The sequence below is a fragment of the Elgaria multicarinata genome, chromosome 1 (assembly GCF_023053635.1).
Source record: "Elgaria multicarinata webbii isolate HBS135686 ecotype San Diego chromosome 1, rElgMul1.1.pri, whole genome shotgun sequence".
In the NCBI taxonomy this organism is placed as follows: Eukaryota; Metazoa; Chordata; class Lepidosauria; order Squamata; family Anguidae; genus Elgaria; species Elgaria multicarinata.
In genome coordinates, this window is record NC_086171.1 from 70,447,104 (window position 1) to 70,461,932 (window position 14,829).

General features: G+C 42.9%; 1 protein-coding gene across 1 annotated transcript in view; it reads left to right on the forward strand.

Annotated features, from left to right (window-relative positions):
* The window catches only part of DCLK3 (doublecortin like kinase 3), a 32,063-nt gene extending 17,655 nt beyond the window's left edge, over positions 1-14,408 (forward strand). The window contains exons 2-5 of the mRNA XM_063116178.1: positions 1,087-2,978; positions 8,970-9,102; positions 11,029-11,196; positions 14,212-14,408. Of these exons, the coding sequence (XP_062972248.1) occupies positions 1,087-2,978; positions 8,970-9,102; positions 11,029-11,196; positions 14,212-14,408 (2,390 nt within the window). The remainder of the gene's footprint in view (positions 1-1,086; positions 2,979-8,969; positions 9,103-11,028; positions 11,197-14,211) is intronic.
* Positions 14,409-14,829: the final 421 nt, after the last annotated feature.

Sequence of the window (14,829 nt, forward strand, 5' to 3'; positions counted from 1 at the left end):
GCTGCCACTCTGCTCCTTTCAAACAATCTCTATTTTCACTGCAAAGGAAGCTGGGATGCCTGCCTGGCTGAATGGGAGGACTATAGAAAGAGGGGACAAGGGTGGTGGTGAAGTAAACGACTCTTTGTATCTTATTTGCCTGATTGTCTGATTGGAGAACAGTAGGTTGTTTGCATAAACAGCTACCCAGCGTAGCTTGCCACCCACTATGGGTTAGCGTGATGTGTGAACCCAGACATTGACTGTTAGGGTCTGGGTGCCCAGGGTATCTATGTGGAGAAGACTTAACACAGCACCCAAAGTTGTTAGTCGCTGCACAACCTGTTTCAAAGATAAAGGTCCCTGCCCACAAGTGCGCAATCTTGAAAGCAGAAGGAATAAGGGGGAGAAATGATCCACACCACAATTAGTATGATAGGCTGAAACTTACTTGTACACAAACAACTTGTTTTAGGCTTCTGTGGACATTTATTACCATCCTCTCGTAGATGTAGGCAGAAAAAGCAGGTCTCTAAAATGTTCCTATATATTTCCCCCCTTTTTCCTATTACCACTAGGGATGTCTGGTGCAGGGAAAACTGGCCCTTTTGGGCTTGATGAATTTACTCCCCCCTGCCCCCTGGCTTGGCTTGTATTTATGAGCTGAGTTGTGGGCTCCTCGTCAGAACTTGCACACAGCCAGTGGCAGCAGGCAATTGCAGTGCCAATTGCTGTGCACAAGTCCTTTACTGCCACCGTTGGCCACTGTGCATATGTATACAGTGACCATCAGCAGGAAGGGCAGTGCCACAGCTTCTTCCCTCTCTGCAGCTGCCACTGCTGTTGCCTGCCAGTTGCTCTGCACAACTCCCTCGAGCGAGAGTTGTGCAGAGCGGCCAGCAACGGTGGCAACGGTGGTGGAAACCTGCAAATATGTATTCCTAAGGATGCATAGGGCCATGTTAATTGATATGCATATGCTGTTGCAGGTCATTAGTTCAGGATGTTTTTGTTTGTGTGTTCTGCACTCGCCCAACATGCAGAAAATTTTCTCTAAAAGTTCATGGTGAGAAAACAACAAACCCTCCTTTTTCTCTTTTTCTGCAGAACCTCGAGGATTTTTTGACCACACTTTAAACTGTATTAGCTCAAATATAATGGAGAGGAGACTACAAGGTACTTGTCCACCAATTGGGCGTGGAAGTTTTGGAAAGCCCTTCTTTGGTACAAACTGTTTTAGTTCCCCATTCATAAATTCCCGGACTGGTTTCCACACTATCCATTCTGAGAATAGCCCTGTAAAGCCAAGGATTGTCACTGTAGTAAAACCTTGCGGGCACATGGTCAGAAAGATAACATTGCTTCTAAATCGGCGTTCTGTTCAGACGTTTGAACAACTGATTGCTGACATCTCAGAAGCCCTGGGATTTCCACGATGGAAGAATGACCGTGTGCGGAAATTATATAATTTGAAAGGAAGGGAAATCAGAAGCATTTCTGATTTCTTTAGAGAAGGCGATGCATTTATAGCTATGGGGAAGGAACAGCTAACTCTGAAGAACCTTGAAGTGGCACTCCAAGAACTTTATCCTGAAAACCCTTATGCTCCTCTTACTGGAGCTACACAAAACTGGGATCAAGTAGATAAAACCAAAAACAGGCTATATGAAAAGGCTTCTAAAGCAGAAAACAGCCTTGAGCCTATAGCCACCAAGAACTGTATGGATGTTGTCTCTCCTAAACTAATTAACAGACATGAAGTAAAGGCCCAAACCAAGGCCAGACAAGAGGAGAAGGCAAGGGCCAAAAAGAAATGGCTCAGAGACAACTGGAATGGAGAGCAAGATGTGAAGCCTAGGAAAGCTAGAGAAACTGAGAGATATTTTAACCAAGAGAAATGTCCTGAAAGTGAATCAGAAAAGAGTTCAGACCTGGTTGTCAGATGTGAGAAGTGCCAAAGAGAGAGACAACTCATGCAAAAACTGCAGAAGGAAAGACAGACTGATCTTCCTTTTGACAGCAGAGACTTGGATATGAGAACGTGTCAGAGATACAATGTAGAAAGGCCTGCAAAATTGAGAAATTGCAGGAAATTGATGGAAAATTCAGTGGAAGAAGCCAAAATTACATGGAATGATGCTGGTTGTCAAGATTCCTGGACATCCTCACACTGCCATGTCAGCAAAGATCCTGAGAAGCAAAAGAGAAGCATTGGCAGAGAGCAAACCCTGGAAAACCATGACGATCACGATGAAGAATTAGGAAAGATGAAGATGAAGCCCATAGAAACTCAGCGTACCATAGTAGGAGATGCCTATGAACTAAAGAAGGAACACAGAAAATGTTCTAGAGTGAATCAAAGCTGTTGGCTGATCAAGGGTTCTCAGATGGATGCCGAGAAGCCATCAAAAGCTCAGGGGAAGAGAGAAGAGGTACGGAAATCAAAAGAGGAAACTATCGGAGAAGTGAAATTGGGGCATGGGGAGAGTGAACTGATTAGGCAAGAAAGGGAAGAAGAAATTAAACTCAACAAAGAGGGGAGCAAGAAACGTAGGGCCAGTGACTCAAAGTTGAGACATGATGTCTCTTGCAGAGCAGATGTGGAGAAGTGCTACAAAATTGGTCGAACCCTTGGAGATGGGAACTTTGCTGTTGTGATGGAGTGTCATCACCACAGCACCAATCAGAACTATGCTATGAAAATCATTGATAAGTCCAAGCTGAAAGGAAAGGAAGATATGCTAGAAAATGAAATCTTGATCATCAAGAGCCTCTCTCACCCCAACATCGTAAGCTTGATTGAAGTTTTTGAAACAGATGCAGAAATCTACCTAATCTTGGAGTTTGTTCCTGGCGGGGACCTGTTTGATGCCATAATAGAGAGTGTGAAATTCACGGAAAGTGATGCTGCTCTCATGATGACTGACCTGTGTGAAGCTCTAGTTTATATTCACAGCAAGAACATTGTTCATAGAGATCTCAAGCCAGAAAATCTTCTGGTAAGTACTGAAAAATATCTTGCATCTCTAAATAAAGTGGTTGTTGATGTTGCTGTTGTTCTACACACAATTATGAATATCTTGATCAAAATGTCTGCTAATATTTCAGATGCAGAACAGAGCAGAAAATTAAATCACAGAATATGACTACCTATAGAAGGGAACAGAATTAATTCTTAGCTTTTCAAGGTATACATAGATCTGAATTTTAAATGTATTGTGAGGGCCACATACTGTACGTTTGAAATAAGCCATCAGGCAGTGCCTTGACTTGGGTGTGTTTTTTGGACTAGAATATTAGCAAATGGAGATGCATTGCAATGTGTGAATGGCAGGATAAATCTCTATTTCCTAAAGCATGTTTCTGTAGCGAGAGAGTCGGCAACTGCTCTGAGATACTCATAGGGAGGAACTGAAGCTCAGTGGTTGAGTGCAGGTTAAGTCCCCACCATCTCCAGGTAGGTTTAGGAAGGACTTCTGCCTGAAACCCTGTAGAGTGGCTGCCATTCAGTATCAATAGTACTGTATAGGCCAATGGTCACTTAGGCCGTTTCTATGCCAGCTCGAAAATCCAGGCTGGTCACGGCCAAGTCCCCGTGCATCCAAATGACGCACAGGGACTCCCAGGGGTAGGGGGGATGAGCACAGGTTTCCCCAGGGATAAATAATCCCTGGGAAAACCTGATTCCTCTCACGGTCTCGGGATCATCCTGAGACCGCGGGAGGTGTGTGGGCCCCTGTCCTGGCCCACACTCAGTAGAGGGAAGAAGCCGGGCCAGGAGGAATCGGGGTGGGTGGGTTGTTTTGTTCTTGCACTTACCTCCTATACTTTAAAAAAATGGCTGCCTCAACTCACTTGACGTCCCACCTCCCTTCCAGGATGTGGTGCTGGCCATTTGGACACGTGGGACGATCCTGGAAGAAGGTAAGTCCAGGATCGCCCCCTCCCTCCCTTTACAACCATATGGTGTAGAAAGGGCCTTAGTATAAAGCAGCTTCCTATGGTCCTGTAGTGGCATCTGGAAAGTAGAAAATGAACCAGCTCTCTTTCATTAAGTCTGTTGCTTAATTTACATTGTAATTAGGCATCTTAAACACCCCTTGTGTGGCTCCTTGATTTAGTTTAGCTTTATTCTGTGGTGAAAAATCACACCTGTGTAAGAAGGAGATAACTACTATCTGCAAGGAAAATATCATTAAAGCAACTGCATATGTTACTTCGTATGTTAGAATCTCATTTCTTATTTCTGCCTATGTTTTGAGGAAGGGGTGGTGGTGGTGTGTGTGTGTGTGTGTGTGTGTGATATAGAAGTTTAGTGCTTGCATCTCTTTTCCTCCCACATATCTCCTCCTAAACCCACAGCCATGCTTCTCCTCTCTTCCTGAGCGATTGATTTTAAGCATCCAAGCTTGAAAATTCAGGTTAGCCTAAACCATAAATAACAGATTTACAGCCTCACAGAGAGCAAACGTTTTAGAAAATAAGTGAGCTACACCCTCCACACCCAAAAAAATCCAGCTTGATACATCTAAATAATGTGTACAGATTTAAATGTTTGTTATGAAGGGAGGAAAAGCAGGAAGACCTTATCAGTATCTGGCCCCCATCTCAGCTGGCTTCTCATTCCCCTCTAGCAGCTTTGTACCTGCTTTATTTATTTATTTATTTATTTATTACACTTATATACCGCCCCCGTAGCCAGGGCTCTCTGGGCAGTTTACAGAAATTCTAAAATTAAGATAAAAGCGAGTATACAAAATTTAAAATTCTAAAACACAGAACATACACACATAAAGCATTAAAACCGTTAAAAAACTAAACATGTGGGTGATTAAGATGTGCTGCCATATGCCTGGGCAAAGAGGAAAGTCTTAACATGGCGCCGGAAAGATAGCAGCGTTGGCACCAGGCGAGCCTCGTCAGGGAGATCGTTCCATAGTCTGGGGGCCACCACCGAAAAGGCCCTGTCCCTCATTGCCACACTCCGAGGCTCTCTTGGAGTAGGCACCAGGAGGAGGACCTTAGATGTTGAACATAGTGACCGGGTATATTCACGTCGGGAGCTGCTGATAGTTACATGGAAACTCTGGTAAGGCCCTTCTAGTGACTACTAGTGAGTAATGGGTAAGGTGGTGGTGGAGCAGGAAAAAGGACAAGAGGAAGCAGCAAACTGCCTTCATTCCCACATACATACACTGGAGTGGGGAATAGGGCAGGCTGTAGTCTTCAAAACCTGTCCATGACAGGAGGAGCTATAAAAACAGATGACAGGGATGGGGGACCTTTGGCTTGTGGGCCTAATACAGCTCCATGGGGACTTGTCTGTACAGTGCCTCCTCCCATTGGGAAGGATGCGATGTAGCTAAAGTGGTGTGGATGAGGCCGCCCTGGCTGGGGCTTAAGAATTCCTCCAGCCTCTTCCTCAGTTGGGGCAGCTTTGCTGTGTGCAGGCTTTCCCCAGGCAGGAAAGGAGTTCCAGCCAGCACTTGGGCCAGGGACCAGATCATGCTATAGGCCCTACACCCTAAATGTCACCTGGCCTCCACCCAAAGCTGTTCCCCACTGCTGACAGAGGGCCTGTTCAGACAACACTCTAAGCCATGGTTAGGCCACTAATCCTTTTGTAACAAATGTTTAAACAATGGTTATGTAACCACCATGGTTAGGAATGGTTCACACAACACACTAAATCACGGTTCATAGGACATGCTAAGTCATAATGTTTAGTTCAAAATGCTTAACCACCGTGGCTTAGCATGCCATATGAACAGGGTCACAACGTGATGGGCAAGTGCTGAAGAAGGGTGAATGAGTGGGGGATGGAAGAGTTTCCTAAGAATGGAAGCAAGCACTCAGGCTGAAGCATAACGTCTTTGGAGTCCAGGACACCACACTGATTTCGTTGCCAGTTACAAGATTCCCTGCTCCATCTAGTCGTGCATCTCCAGCTGCCTGTCTCATACTTTACCTCAATGTTTTATTGCTTTCTCAAACTCAACATGCCACAGACTGAATTGCTCATCTTTCCTCCCAAATCTTTCTCTTCCTTCTTATTCTGCACACCCATCACTGCCCATCATCTCGATCAGAGTCTAAACCTTCATTTTATCTTAGCGAACTCCCTCTCCTTTGCTCCTCTGCTGCTCAGGCCAGTGAAGGTTTTGCACTGGCAGATGGAGATTGAAATTAGTATGAAGGATTAAAGTTTTATGTGTCATCAGAACACGCCCCGCCATTGACGAAAGTTCCCCTTTAATTTAAATAAAGGCTACAGCATAGGTTTTTATTTTGTTGAAATCAACGGTCGCAGGCATATCCCCTTGAGACATTTGAGTATCATTTTGTTTACAGCCAGGGTCCAGAAATGACAGAGACTGAGAGAAGGTGTAGGGAGGACCCAAGGCAATTGTGAAGTGGTGAAGACACTCTTCCCAGTCCATTACTAGGAACTCGATCCTGCCACTCTGGGCAGGAACTGGGAGCAGCAGTAGCCCATAAAAAAGTTACAGAGCCATGGAGAGGAGGGGTTAATGAGAAAGATGGGCTCCTCTTCTGATCACAACCTCTTGCAAGCAGTTGGTATGGAAGACAATTGCCACGAGAGGTGCTTCTCCTTGCTTTTCTTGACCCTGCCACTCTTAATACCCGTTTTATAAACAGAGACTGCTCTGAACCTGCCCGAGTTTAAAGGCACGCTCATGGGTGTGGTCTCCCATATCCTAGCCCTGTTCTTTGGTCTCTCTTACTTTTCAGTATTTTACAATCAGGTCTGCTAGTGCTGAAGTTTCCCCGGGCCCCATCTATACTGGAAGTAATTCGTAGGAAACTGAACCATATTGCCGTATGCACCCCAGATCTTTAGCAGTTTTTGCTGTGCACAGAACCCTGGGTAGGATCTGTGCAACCCAGGTAGTTCTCTGAATGTTGTGTATGTAGGCTATGGTGGTGGTTTTTTTTTAATTTCATGGCCTCTTCACACGTTATGTATTTTCAATGTACGCCTAGTATTTAAATTGTGAATATGGCAAGCAAGTCTTCACAAAAGTGTGTGCATGTATTGTTTAGAGTATTTAAATAGCATTTCAATGAAGTTCTTGCACCTGTTTACATGGTACAAAAAGCCGAGTTAAAAAAATTCTAAAATATCTAGATCCCAACGTTTCCATGACAGTTTCCTCTGGAGTCTTGTAGAGTCAGATGGTATTGGTATCTTGTGGCTTTTGAAACTTTCACTGGACGATGCTGTTTGGAAATGTTGGGGGCACAATGTGGTAAAAAGTCCTCTTTCTAGTCCTCTTTGTTGCTGGTGTTGCTTTACCAGAGCCACAGGGGAATTGCCACAGGGGAATTACTCTCCTGTAGAAGTATTACTAAGCAGTAGTCGTGGGTTATACAAGATGCAAATGCCCAAAGGGGGCAGGGGTTTCTCCTGTCATATAGGATAAAGGTCCATTTTTCCTGTTGACTTGTACACAGAGGCAAACTGAGCTCCATGCTATGTTGTAATGTATGAAATTGGTAACATTTTCATAAAATCAATATGGTGGTGGTTCACCTAGGAATCTGGACTGCCTGCATTGATTGAGTTGCCCTTCATCTGGCCAGCCCCATAGCGCAGCCTTCCCCAATCTGGTGCCCTCCAGATGTTTTGGACTGCAACTCCCATAAGCCAGCATGGCCAATGATCAGGCTTTATTGGAGTTGAAGTAAAAAAGACTCATTTGGAGGATGCCTGGTTGGGGGCAGGCTGCCACAGAGAAAGCTTGGGTCACCTTCTAGGGAAAACCAAAAGTCATGTTTTGCTTCATTCAGGCTTGATAATAGTTTTTAAAAGAATAATTTTACATTGGGTTCCCTCCCCTTCCTTCAAGCTGGTCAACATTTTTCACAAAATTGTTGTATGAAAGACAATGCAAAAGGTGAAATATGTGGTTAATTGTTTATAATGGGTTTGGGATTAATTCACAACACATAAACAAGTTTAAAATGGTTGTTTGGCAAATAAATGCTTAGGAGTGGAGAGTATATCTAGGTGCTAATATAAGCTTAAGGGAGTGTAGATAAAAGGATACCAACGCAAAGAGACTGGCATAGTCCTGTTCCCTTGGCTTCATACAGACCTGGGAATGTTGAGAGAGTCCTGTTGTTCCTACTACATGAATGTTCTGAAATAATAATAATGTAGTGTTGCCATCTTGTGTTGCAAGGAGATACAGCAGAGGAAAATGCAGAGGTTCTAAGGTTGATGTCATTCCTGCATGCTTGGACACCTGTACCTTCAGTGAAGTCACTACTGCCTTGCTAACCAAATTAACACATTCCAATGCATGTACACTCATAGTGTAATTTGCCACATCGTATTATCATTTGAGACCTAAATATGAGGACCTGCTTTACATTGACCAATGGCCCATTAGGCAAGTATGGTCTACTTTGGCTGAAATTAATCTCAACAGAATCCTCGGCAAATGTTTTCCCCAACATCCTTTTAACCAGAGAGGACAAAGACTGAAACGGGATGCTTTTATTTGAAAAGCACATGCTTTGCCACTAAGCTATGGTCATTGCTTCAATTAATATCAAAAATATTCATATCTGTACTTGGAATGGGTAGAACAAGAGTTCGTTATCCTCAGTACAGGGGCAAGTTTTTGTAGTTTTTTTAAAAAAATGAATGAAGAGGGGAATCTATTTGTGGACTCCACAGACTTGCACAGAAATTGGCATTCAACCCAGAAAGTTCAAATGTTTTTAAACATTCCATGTCATCATAGTTGCTCAGCCAATCTCTGGCAGGGAAGGACTCATTGGTGACAGCATATGATCAGTTTCAACCTCAATCTATATAGGAATAAATAATCTTCATTTTTGAAAGCTTGCAATCTATCACGCTTGTACTTAATTTTTCAGTCTTTTCTTATGTTCTTGTTAAGCCTAAACTATTCATGTTCTTATACTGCAATTGATATGGATTTTGTTTTTCTGTCCAGGTTCAGCGTAATCCAGATAAAACGACTACATTGAAGTTAGCAGATTTCGGCCTTGCAAAGCAGGTGAAGAAACCTATATTCACTGTGTGTGGAACTCCGACTTACGTTGCTCCTGAAATACTTGCTGAGAAAGGTGAATATACTTTTATGTCCGTCAAATGCAGAATTTGCAAATAATTAGAAAAATATTTGTTAATTAATGACGTTTTTCGTTAGATGCTGTGATCTTCTCATTATTGTTGTGCCATGCTCTGCTTTTATCCAGATGAGAATCTGTACAGCACAGATGGTACTTGTTAAAACATGTGAACATGTTCGAGGGCAGCCTTCTGCAGCCTGGCACCTTCCAGATGTGTTAGACTACAATTCCCATGACCCCAGCCAGCATAACTGCACTGGCTGGGGATGATAGGAGTTGTACTCCAACACATCTGGAGGGCACCAGCCTGTGGAAGATTGTTGTAAGGCAAATGGTATCCTTGGCTTCCTTTTACCTTCTACGTCTTTAACACCTCTCTGACCTCTCAATTCCTTTATGTTGTTAAAGCCGATGGAAAAGCTGAACCAATCACTGAAATACATTTTTTCAACCCGGTCAGCAATGTGGGAGGAAAGACGGCAAAATGGAAGAAAGTTTTAGGGGGTGTCTTAGTAGGGTTGTGGATAGATGGTACGGTAGGGAGGGATAAGGGAATATGCAGTCTCTGTAGAGAATAAATTCAAGTAATTGTATGTATTAATTCGTTTTTTTAAAAAAAAACTCTTCAAGAAATAAACTGTGTTTGGATGATAAGTGGGGAGAAAACACAGAATGGGTTGTTTCCCTTGACCCTCCACGTGCTGGTCATGCAACCAGCATTTCCCTAATTACCCGCACCACGTTGTGGGTTGCCGTGTTGTCCAAATATCCTTACCCAGCCTTACAGTAGGGGTTGTGGAGTGGGTGGGATGCCACCCCTGCTGTGCGCCAGGTTTAGATGACAGGGTAATTAGGGAAATGCTAGGCATGCGATTGGAACGTGGAGGGGCAGGGGAAACAATCCATAGTGCATAATTTCCCCAGCTGATTGTCCAAACATGGCATAGTTTGGGGGGTTTGTGTGAAACCTAGCGTGTTTCATATGTTCTTCACTCTTTAACTAACAAAATATTAACAGAATAACCTGGGGTGGCGGGGAAACAGAAGTGGTAAAACAGTACAAAAATAAAACTAGTAGTAGACACTTTGTGTTGTGCCTTGAAATCACTGAGACAACACCGGTGTAAATTGCTTGCAAATTGTCACTTACTCTTTCACTGACTCTTCTTGAGTCTAAATGTCTGTATTCCACATAAAGCTATGTGAATATAGAACAGTTGTTCTCAACTGTTGATCCAGCCCGTGTGTGTGTGCGCACACACACACACACACACACATGTATGTATGTGGGTTGGTGGGGAGGCATCTGGAGGAAGTGTAGGTTGTGAAATTCCATGGAGGGATAGGATGCTGACACAGGTGGTACCTTTTTCTCCCTCTAGCCAAAACCTGCAAAGATGCCTCCTGGCAGAGGGCAAACATGTTCTAAGGCAGCCTGACTGATCCACACTGAATTGTTTTTGTGTGTGTGTGTAAGAGAGAGAGAGCGCGCGCGCGCAGCATCCATCATCCTGCTATGATTTGGAAATAAGGGAGCTCAGAAAAAACTGCTGTTTTTTTTTTTTATGTTAACCTGTGCAGGGTGTTAGGAGGTCAGATATCCTGGAGCCTTTTTCTTCCTTTGTTAAGGCTGGGGTTGGTATTATTGTCTCAACCCATGGGTCCTTGCATATAGCAGCAGGCTCTCTGCACACAACCGGCTTGCACATTCATCTGTAGAACAGATGATGCTTTCCTGGGAATGAGGGTGGAGGGAAGCAGAGGCAGTGGGTGAGTAAGTTTTCAAGGTGAGCTAAAAAGGTGCTGCCAATTATTTGGCTGAATCCAATGTTTCATCCATGGTTTAAAATATGAAAGCAGCAGTCCCTTACAAATGAATTGCATATTAAATTTTCTGGATTTATTTTTCTTTCCCCTAAGGCTATGGACTAGAAGTGGACATGTGGGCTACTGGTGTAATACTCTACATTTTGCTTTGCGGCTTCCCCCCTTTCCGAAGTCATGAACGAGATCAAGAGGAGCTATTTCAGATCATACAACTTGGGCATTATGAATTTCTCTCACCATACTGGGACAACATTTCAGCTGGTAAGCTACCAAAAATAATCAGCCTGTTCATAGCTGGGGCTGTGTGTATCCCACAATTCTGCCATTGTAAGCAGTGTTACATTTGGTGTTTCATGCAGGATTCTGAGGATTTACCGTATTTCTTCGATTCTAAGATGCCATCAGTTGTAAGACGCACACTAATTTCAGTACCACCAACAGAAAAAAAGCTTTGATTCTAAGAAATAATAAATGACTTGCGATTCTAAGACGCACCCCGTTTTTAGAGATGTTTATATGGGGGAAAAAGTGCGTCTTAGAATCGAAGAAATACAGTAGTTTAATTTTTATTGACAAGATTCTAGCCTGTAAGGCTGAAAAGTTAGGTTTGAAAATGTGTGTCCAGTGCCTGATAAAACTTTAGAAGCTGGAGGAAAGAAGCCAGGGGTGGGGGAGGAGAGGGCGTTTTTCGGTAGTGGGTCCCCCCCCCCCACTCTGGAATGCACTCCCAAGGGAAACGTGATGGGTGCCATCACTGGTGTGTTGAAGCCATGGGGGAAAAAACGTGTTTTATTCCGGGGTGGTGGTGGTGGTGTCGGACCCCCCCCCCCCCCCGAAATTTTTTGGAAAAATTGAAATAATGCAATATTAGCACTTTTTACAGATTTGAAAGTCACTTTGTTACTTTAGGAACATAAAATGTAATTAACTGAGTCTAATCTAAAATAGAAGCAGGATCCTCTCATCTCATTAAAGTCAAAGGGGAAGGGGGAGCGTGTGAATCCAAGATTCACTGCGGCTTGTTCTTAATTGTAAAATCTGAGTGGGTTGTCCTCATAATGCTAATTGTGAAGCAGGGAACTGTGTGGAATTTGGGATATCGTGGTGCAAAACTTGAATATATATATTTTGCATGCAGAGTAAACATAGAATCCTTTATATTCCATGTTGCATTATTTTTATGTAAAAACTCCCCTACTCATATTTTCATTGAAAGTGAAGTTCAGTTTTGTCAGATCATGCTGTAATTTAAAAAAGAAAAAAAAGGGGAAAGATCCACCAACACTCCTGAAGTTGAGCTCACAAAATATAGGGAGCCCAATGTGCTGAGCATATACAAAAGCCTTAACACAATTTATCCTAGCCAGCAATCATATAATGAATGTCAATGGACGTTTAGCAAACATTTAATAAACAGCAAAGTTACTGTTAATTAACAAAGTCAAAAACATGTCACAAACTGGCTAGGATAAATCATGTTAAGGCTTTTGTATATGCTCAGCACATTGGGCTCCCTATATTTTGTGCGCTCAATTTCAGGAGTGTTGGTGGATCTTTCCCCTCTTTTTTCCGTCTCACAGTGAGGGTTCCTCTCTTTTTTTTTGCTTTTGGTAATTTTAAAAAGCAGCATTTTCTTCATTATTCTTAATACTCTGTCCTAAAATTGTGATGAACAATAGAAAACTTTGCCATGGTTTGCCTACAAGCCTTACTTGATTCAGGGTTCATCTACACCAAGAAGGATATTCCACTATGAAAGTGGTATTTATTATTTATTACATTTATATCCCACCTTTTTTCCTCCAAAGAACTCAAGGCAGCGTACATAATCCTCCTCCTCGTCTCCATGTTATCCTCACAACAACAATCCTGTGATGTAGGTTGGGCTGAGAGTCTGTGACTGGCCCAAAGTCACCCAGTGGGTTTCCAAGGCCGAGTGGGGACTAGAACCCGGATCTCCCGACTCCCAGTCCAACAACTTAGCCACTACACCACACTGGCTCTCACTGGCTCTCACACCACACAGGCAGGAGACACACTACTGCTTTATAGCGGTATTGAAGTGCGCTGACCTCTGTTGGGGCCCACTGACACATGCTATATATCCTGTTTGGTGTGGCTCCTGCCTTTTATATACAGGTTTCATAGTGGAATATCCTGCTTGGTCTAGATGAGCCCTCAGTGGAGTTTCCAGCCATCATCTGTTGAATATATTGATGATACAAACCTACCAGCATGTGTCACAGAGCGTCATTATTATTATTATTATTATTATTATTATTATTATTATTATTATTTATTTATTTATTTATATAGCACCATCAATGTACATGGTGCTGTACAGAGTAAAACAGTAAATAGCGAGACCCTGCCGCATAGGCTTACATTCTAATAAAATCATAATAAAACAATAAGGAGGGGAAGAGAATGCACCAAACAGGCACAGGGTAGGGTAAAACTAACAGTATAAAGTCAGAGCAAAATCAAGTTTTAAAAGCTTTAGGAAAAAGAAAGGTTTTTAGCTGAGCTTTAAAAGCTGCGATTGAACTTGTAGTTCTCAAATGTTCTGGAAGAGCGTTCCAGGCGTAAGGGGCAGCGGAAGAAGGAAAATCTCATTTGCTTACTGTTGCTTCTCTGCCCACGCATTCGTCCCTTATTACTTTCTCTTTTGAAAGAGAAAGAAAACAATTTGCACATGGCCCATTCAGTGGGCCGCACACAGCAGGAGATAGCGGCAAGTTCCCTCTTTAAAAATAACTCTGGGGTGTTTTTTTTGTTTCATGAAGAAGGCTAGAAGGGGTGGGAGGCAGATGACATCATGAGAGGGACCCGCGAGAATCCATGAGTGCTCAGTAACAAGTGTGCAATAAAACACTTGTCTGATGGAGCTCCTTATGTAGCCATACACTAACTCTTAATTACTATGCATTTCTGTATTCTTACCCTCCCCCCACATGGGTTTCTTTTTCAAATTTAAGGGGGAGGTTTAATCCTTCCCAGAGTGCCATGGTCCTGATCTTGATTGGGATCACATGTGTTTCCACAAGGAGAAGGAAAAATAGCAGCCCCAGCTATATGCAGTTAGTAGAACATGTAATTTGGCCTTCATGTTAACTTCTTTGTTTTAGGATATTGTACTTGATGGAATATTGATATTTCTATGCATGGAATTTCTTGTTTTTCTTTTCACGATTTGTTTTCTTTTGTTAAATTCACAATAAAAAGAAAGAAAAATAGTAAAAGATACTCTTCTTCTTCTTCTTTTGCCCCTAATAGCTGCAAAAGACCTAATAAGCAGACTCCTTGTGGTTGACCCCAAAAAGCGTTTCACTGCTCAGCAAGTTCTACAGCATCGGTGGATCCATACAGCTGGGAAAAACAGCAGCAGAAACCTCCAAAGGGAGGTGACCATCAATCTTGAGCGCCACTTTCGGAGCCAACGCAAGACAGAAGCTGCCAATGAAGACTCATAAAGAGGGTGCCCAGATACACATAACTTGAGGAATGCACATTTACTGTGGGTGCATTTTGTTCAGATGTACAGTCTTCTTTCAAGGACACAATGCAAAGAAAATCCGTTATTCCCCCTTAGGGCTTAAGTCTGCTGTGCACAGCACTGCCTGGCTGCCTGTGATGTCATGTGGCCTCATCCCTCACCTTCTAGAGAGCAGCTTGGAAAAAGAGAGATTGTTTTTGTTTTTCGTAGAAACAACCTTGAGTTCCCAAACTTGAGGTATGGGGCAAGGGCAAAATATTCGGCTGAATTGGCATTAAATTTGCTAACACTGTATGTCTAACACTGGCTTTCCAAATTTAGAATGAAGCTGGGCTCACCTTGCTGGAGAAATACACCATATCTCCCTTATTTATTTATTTGTTTATTTATTTTTGTAC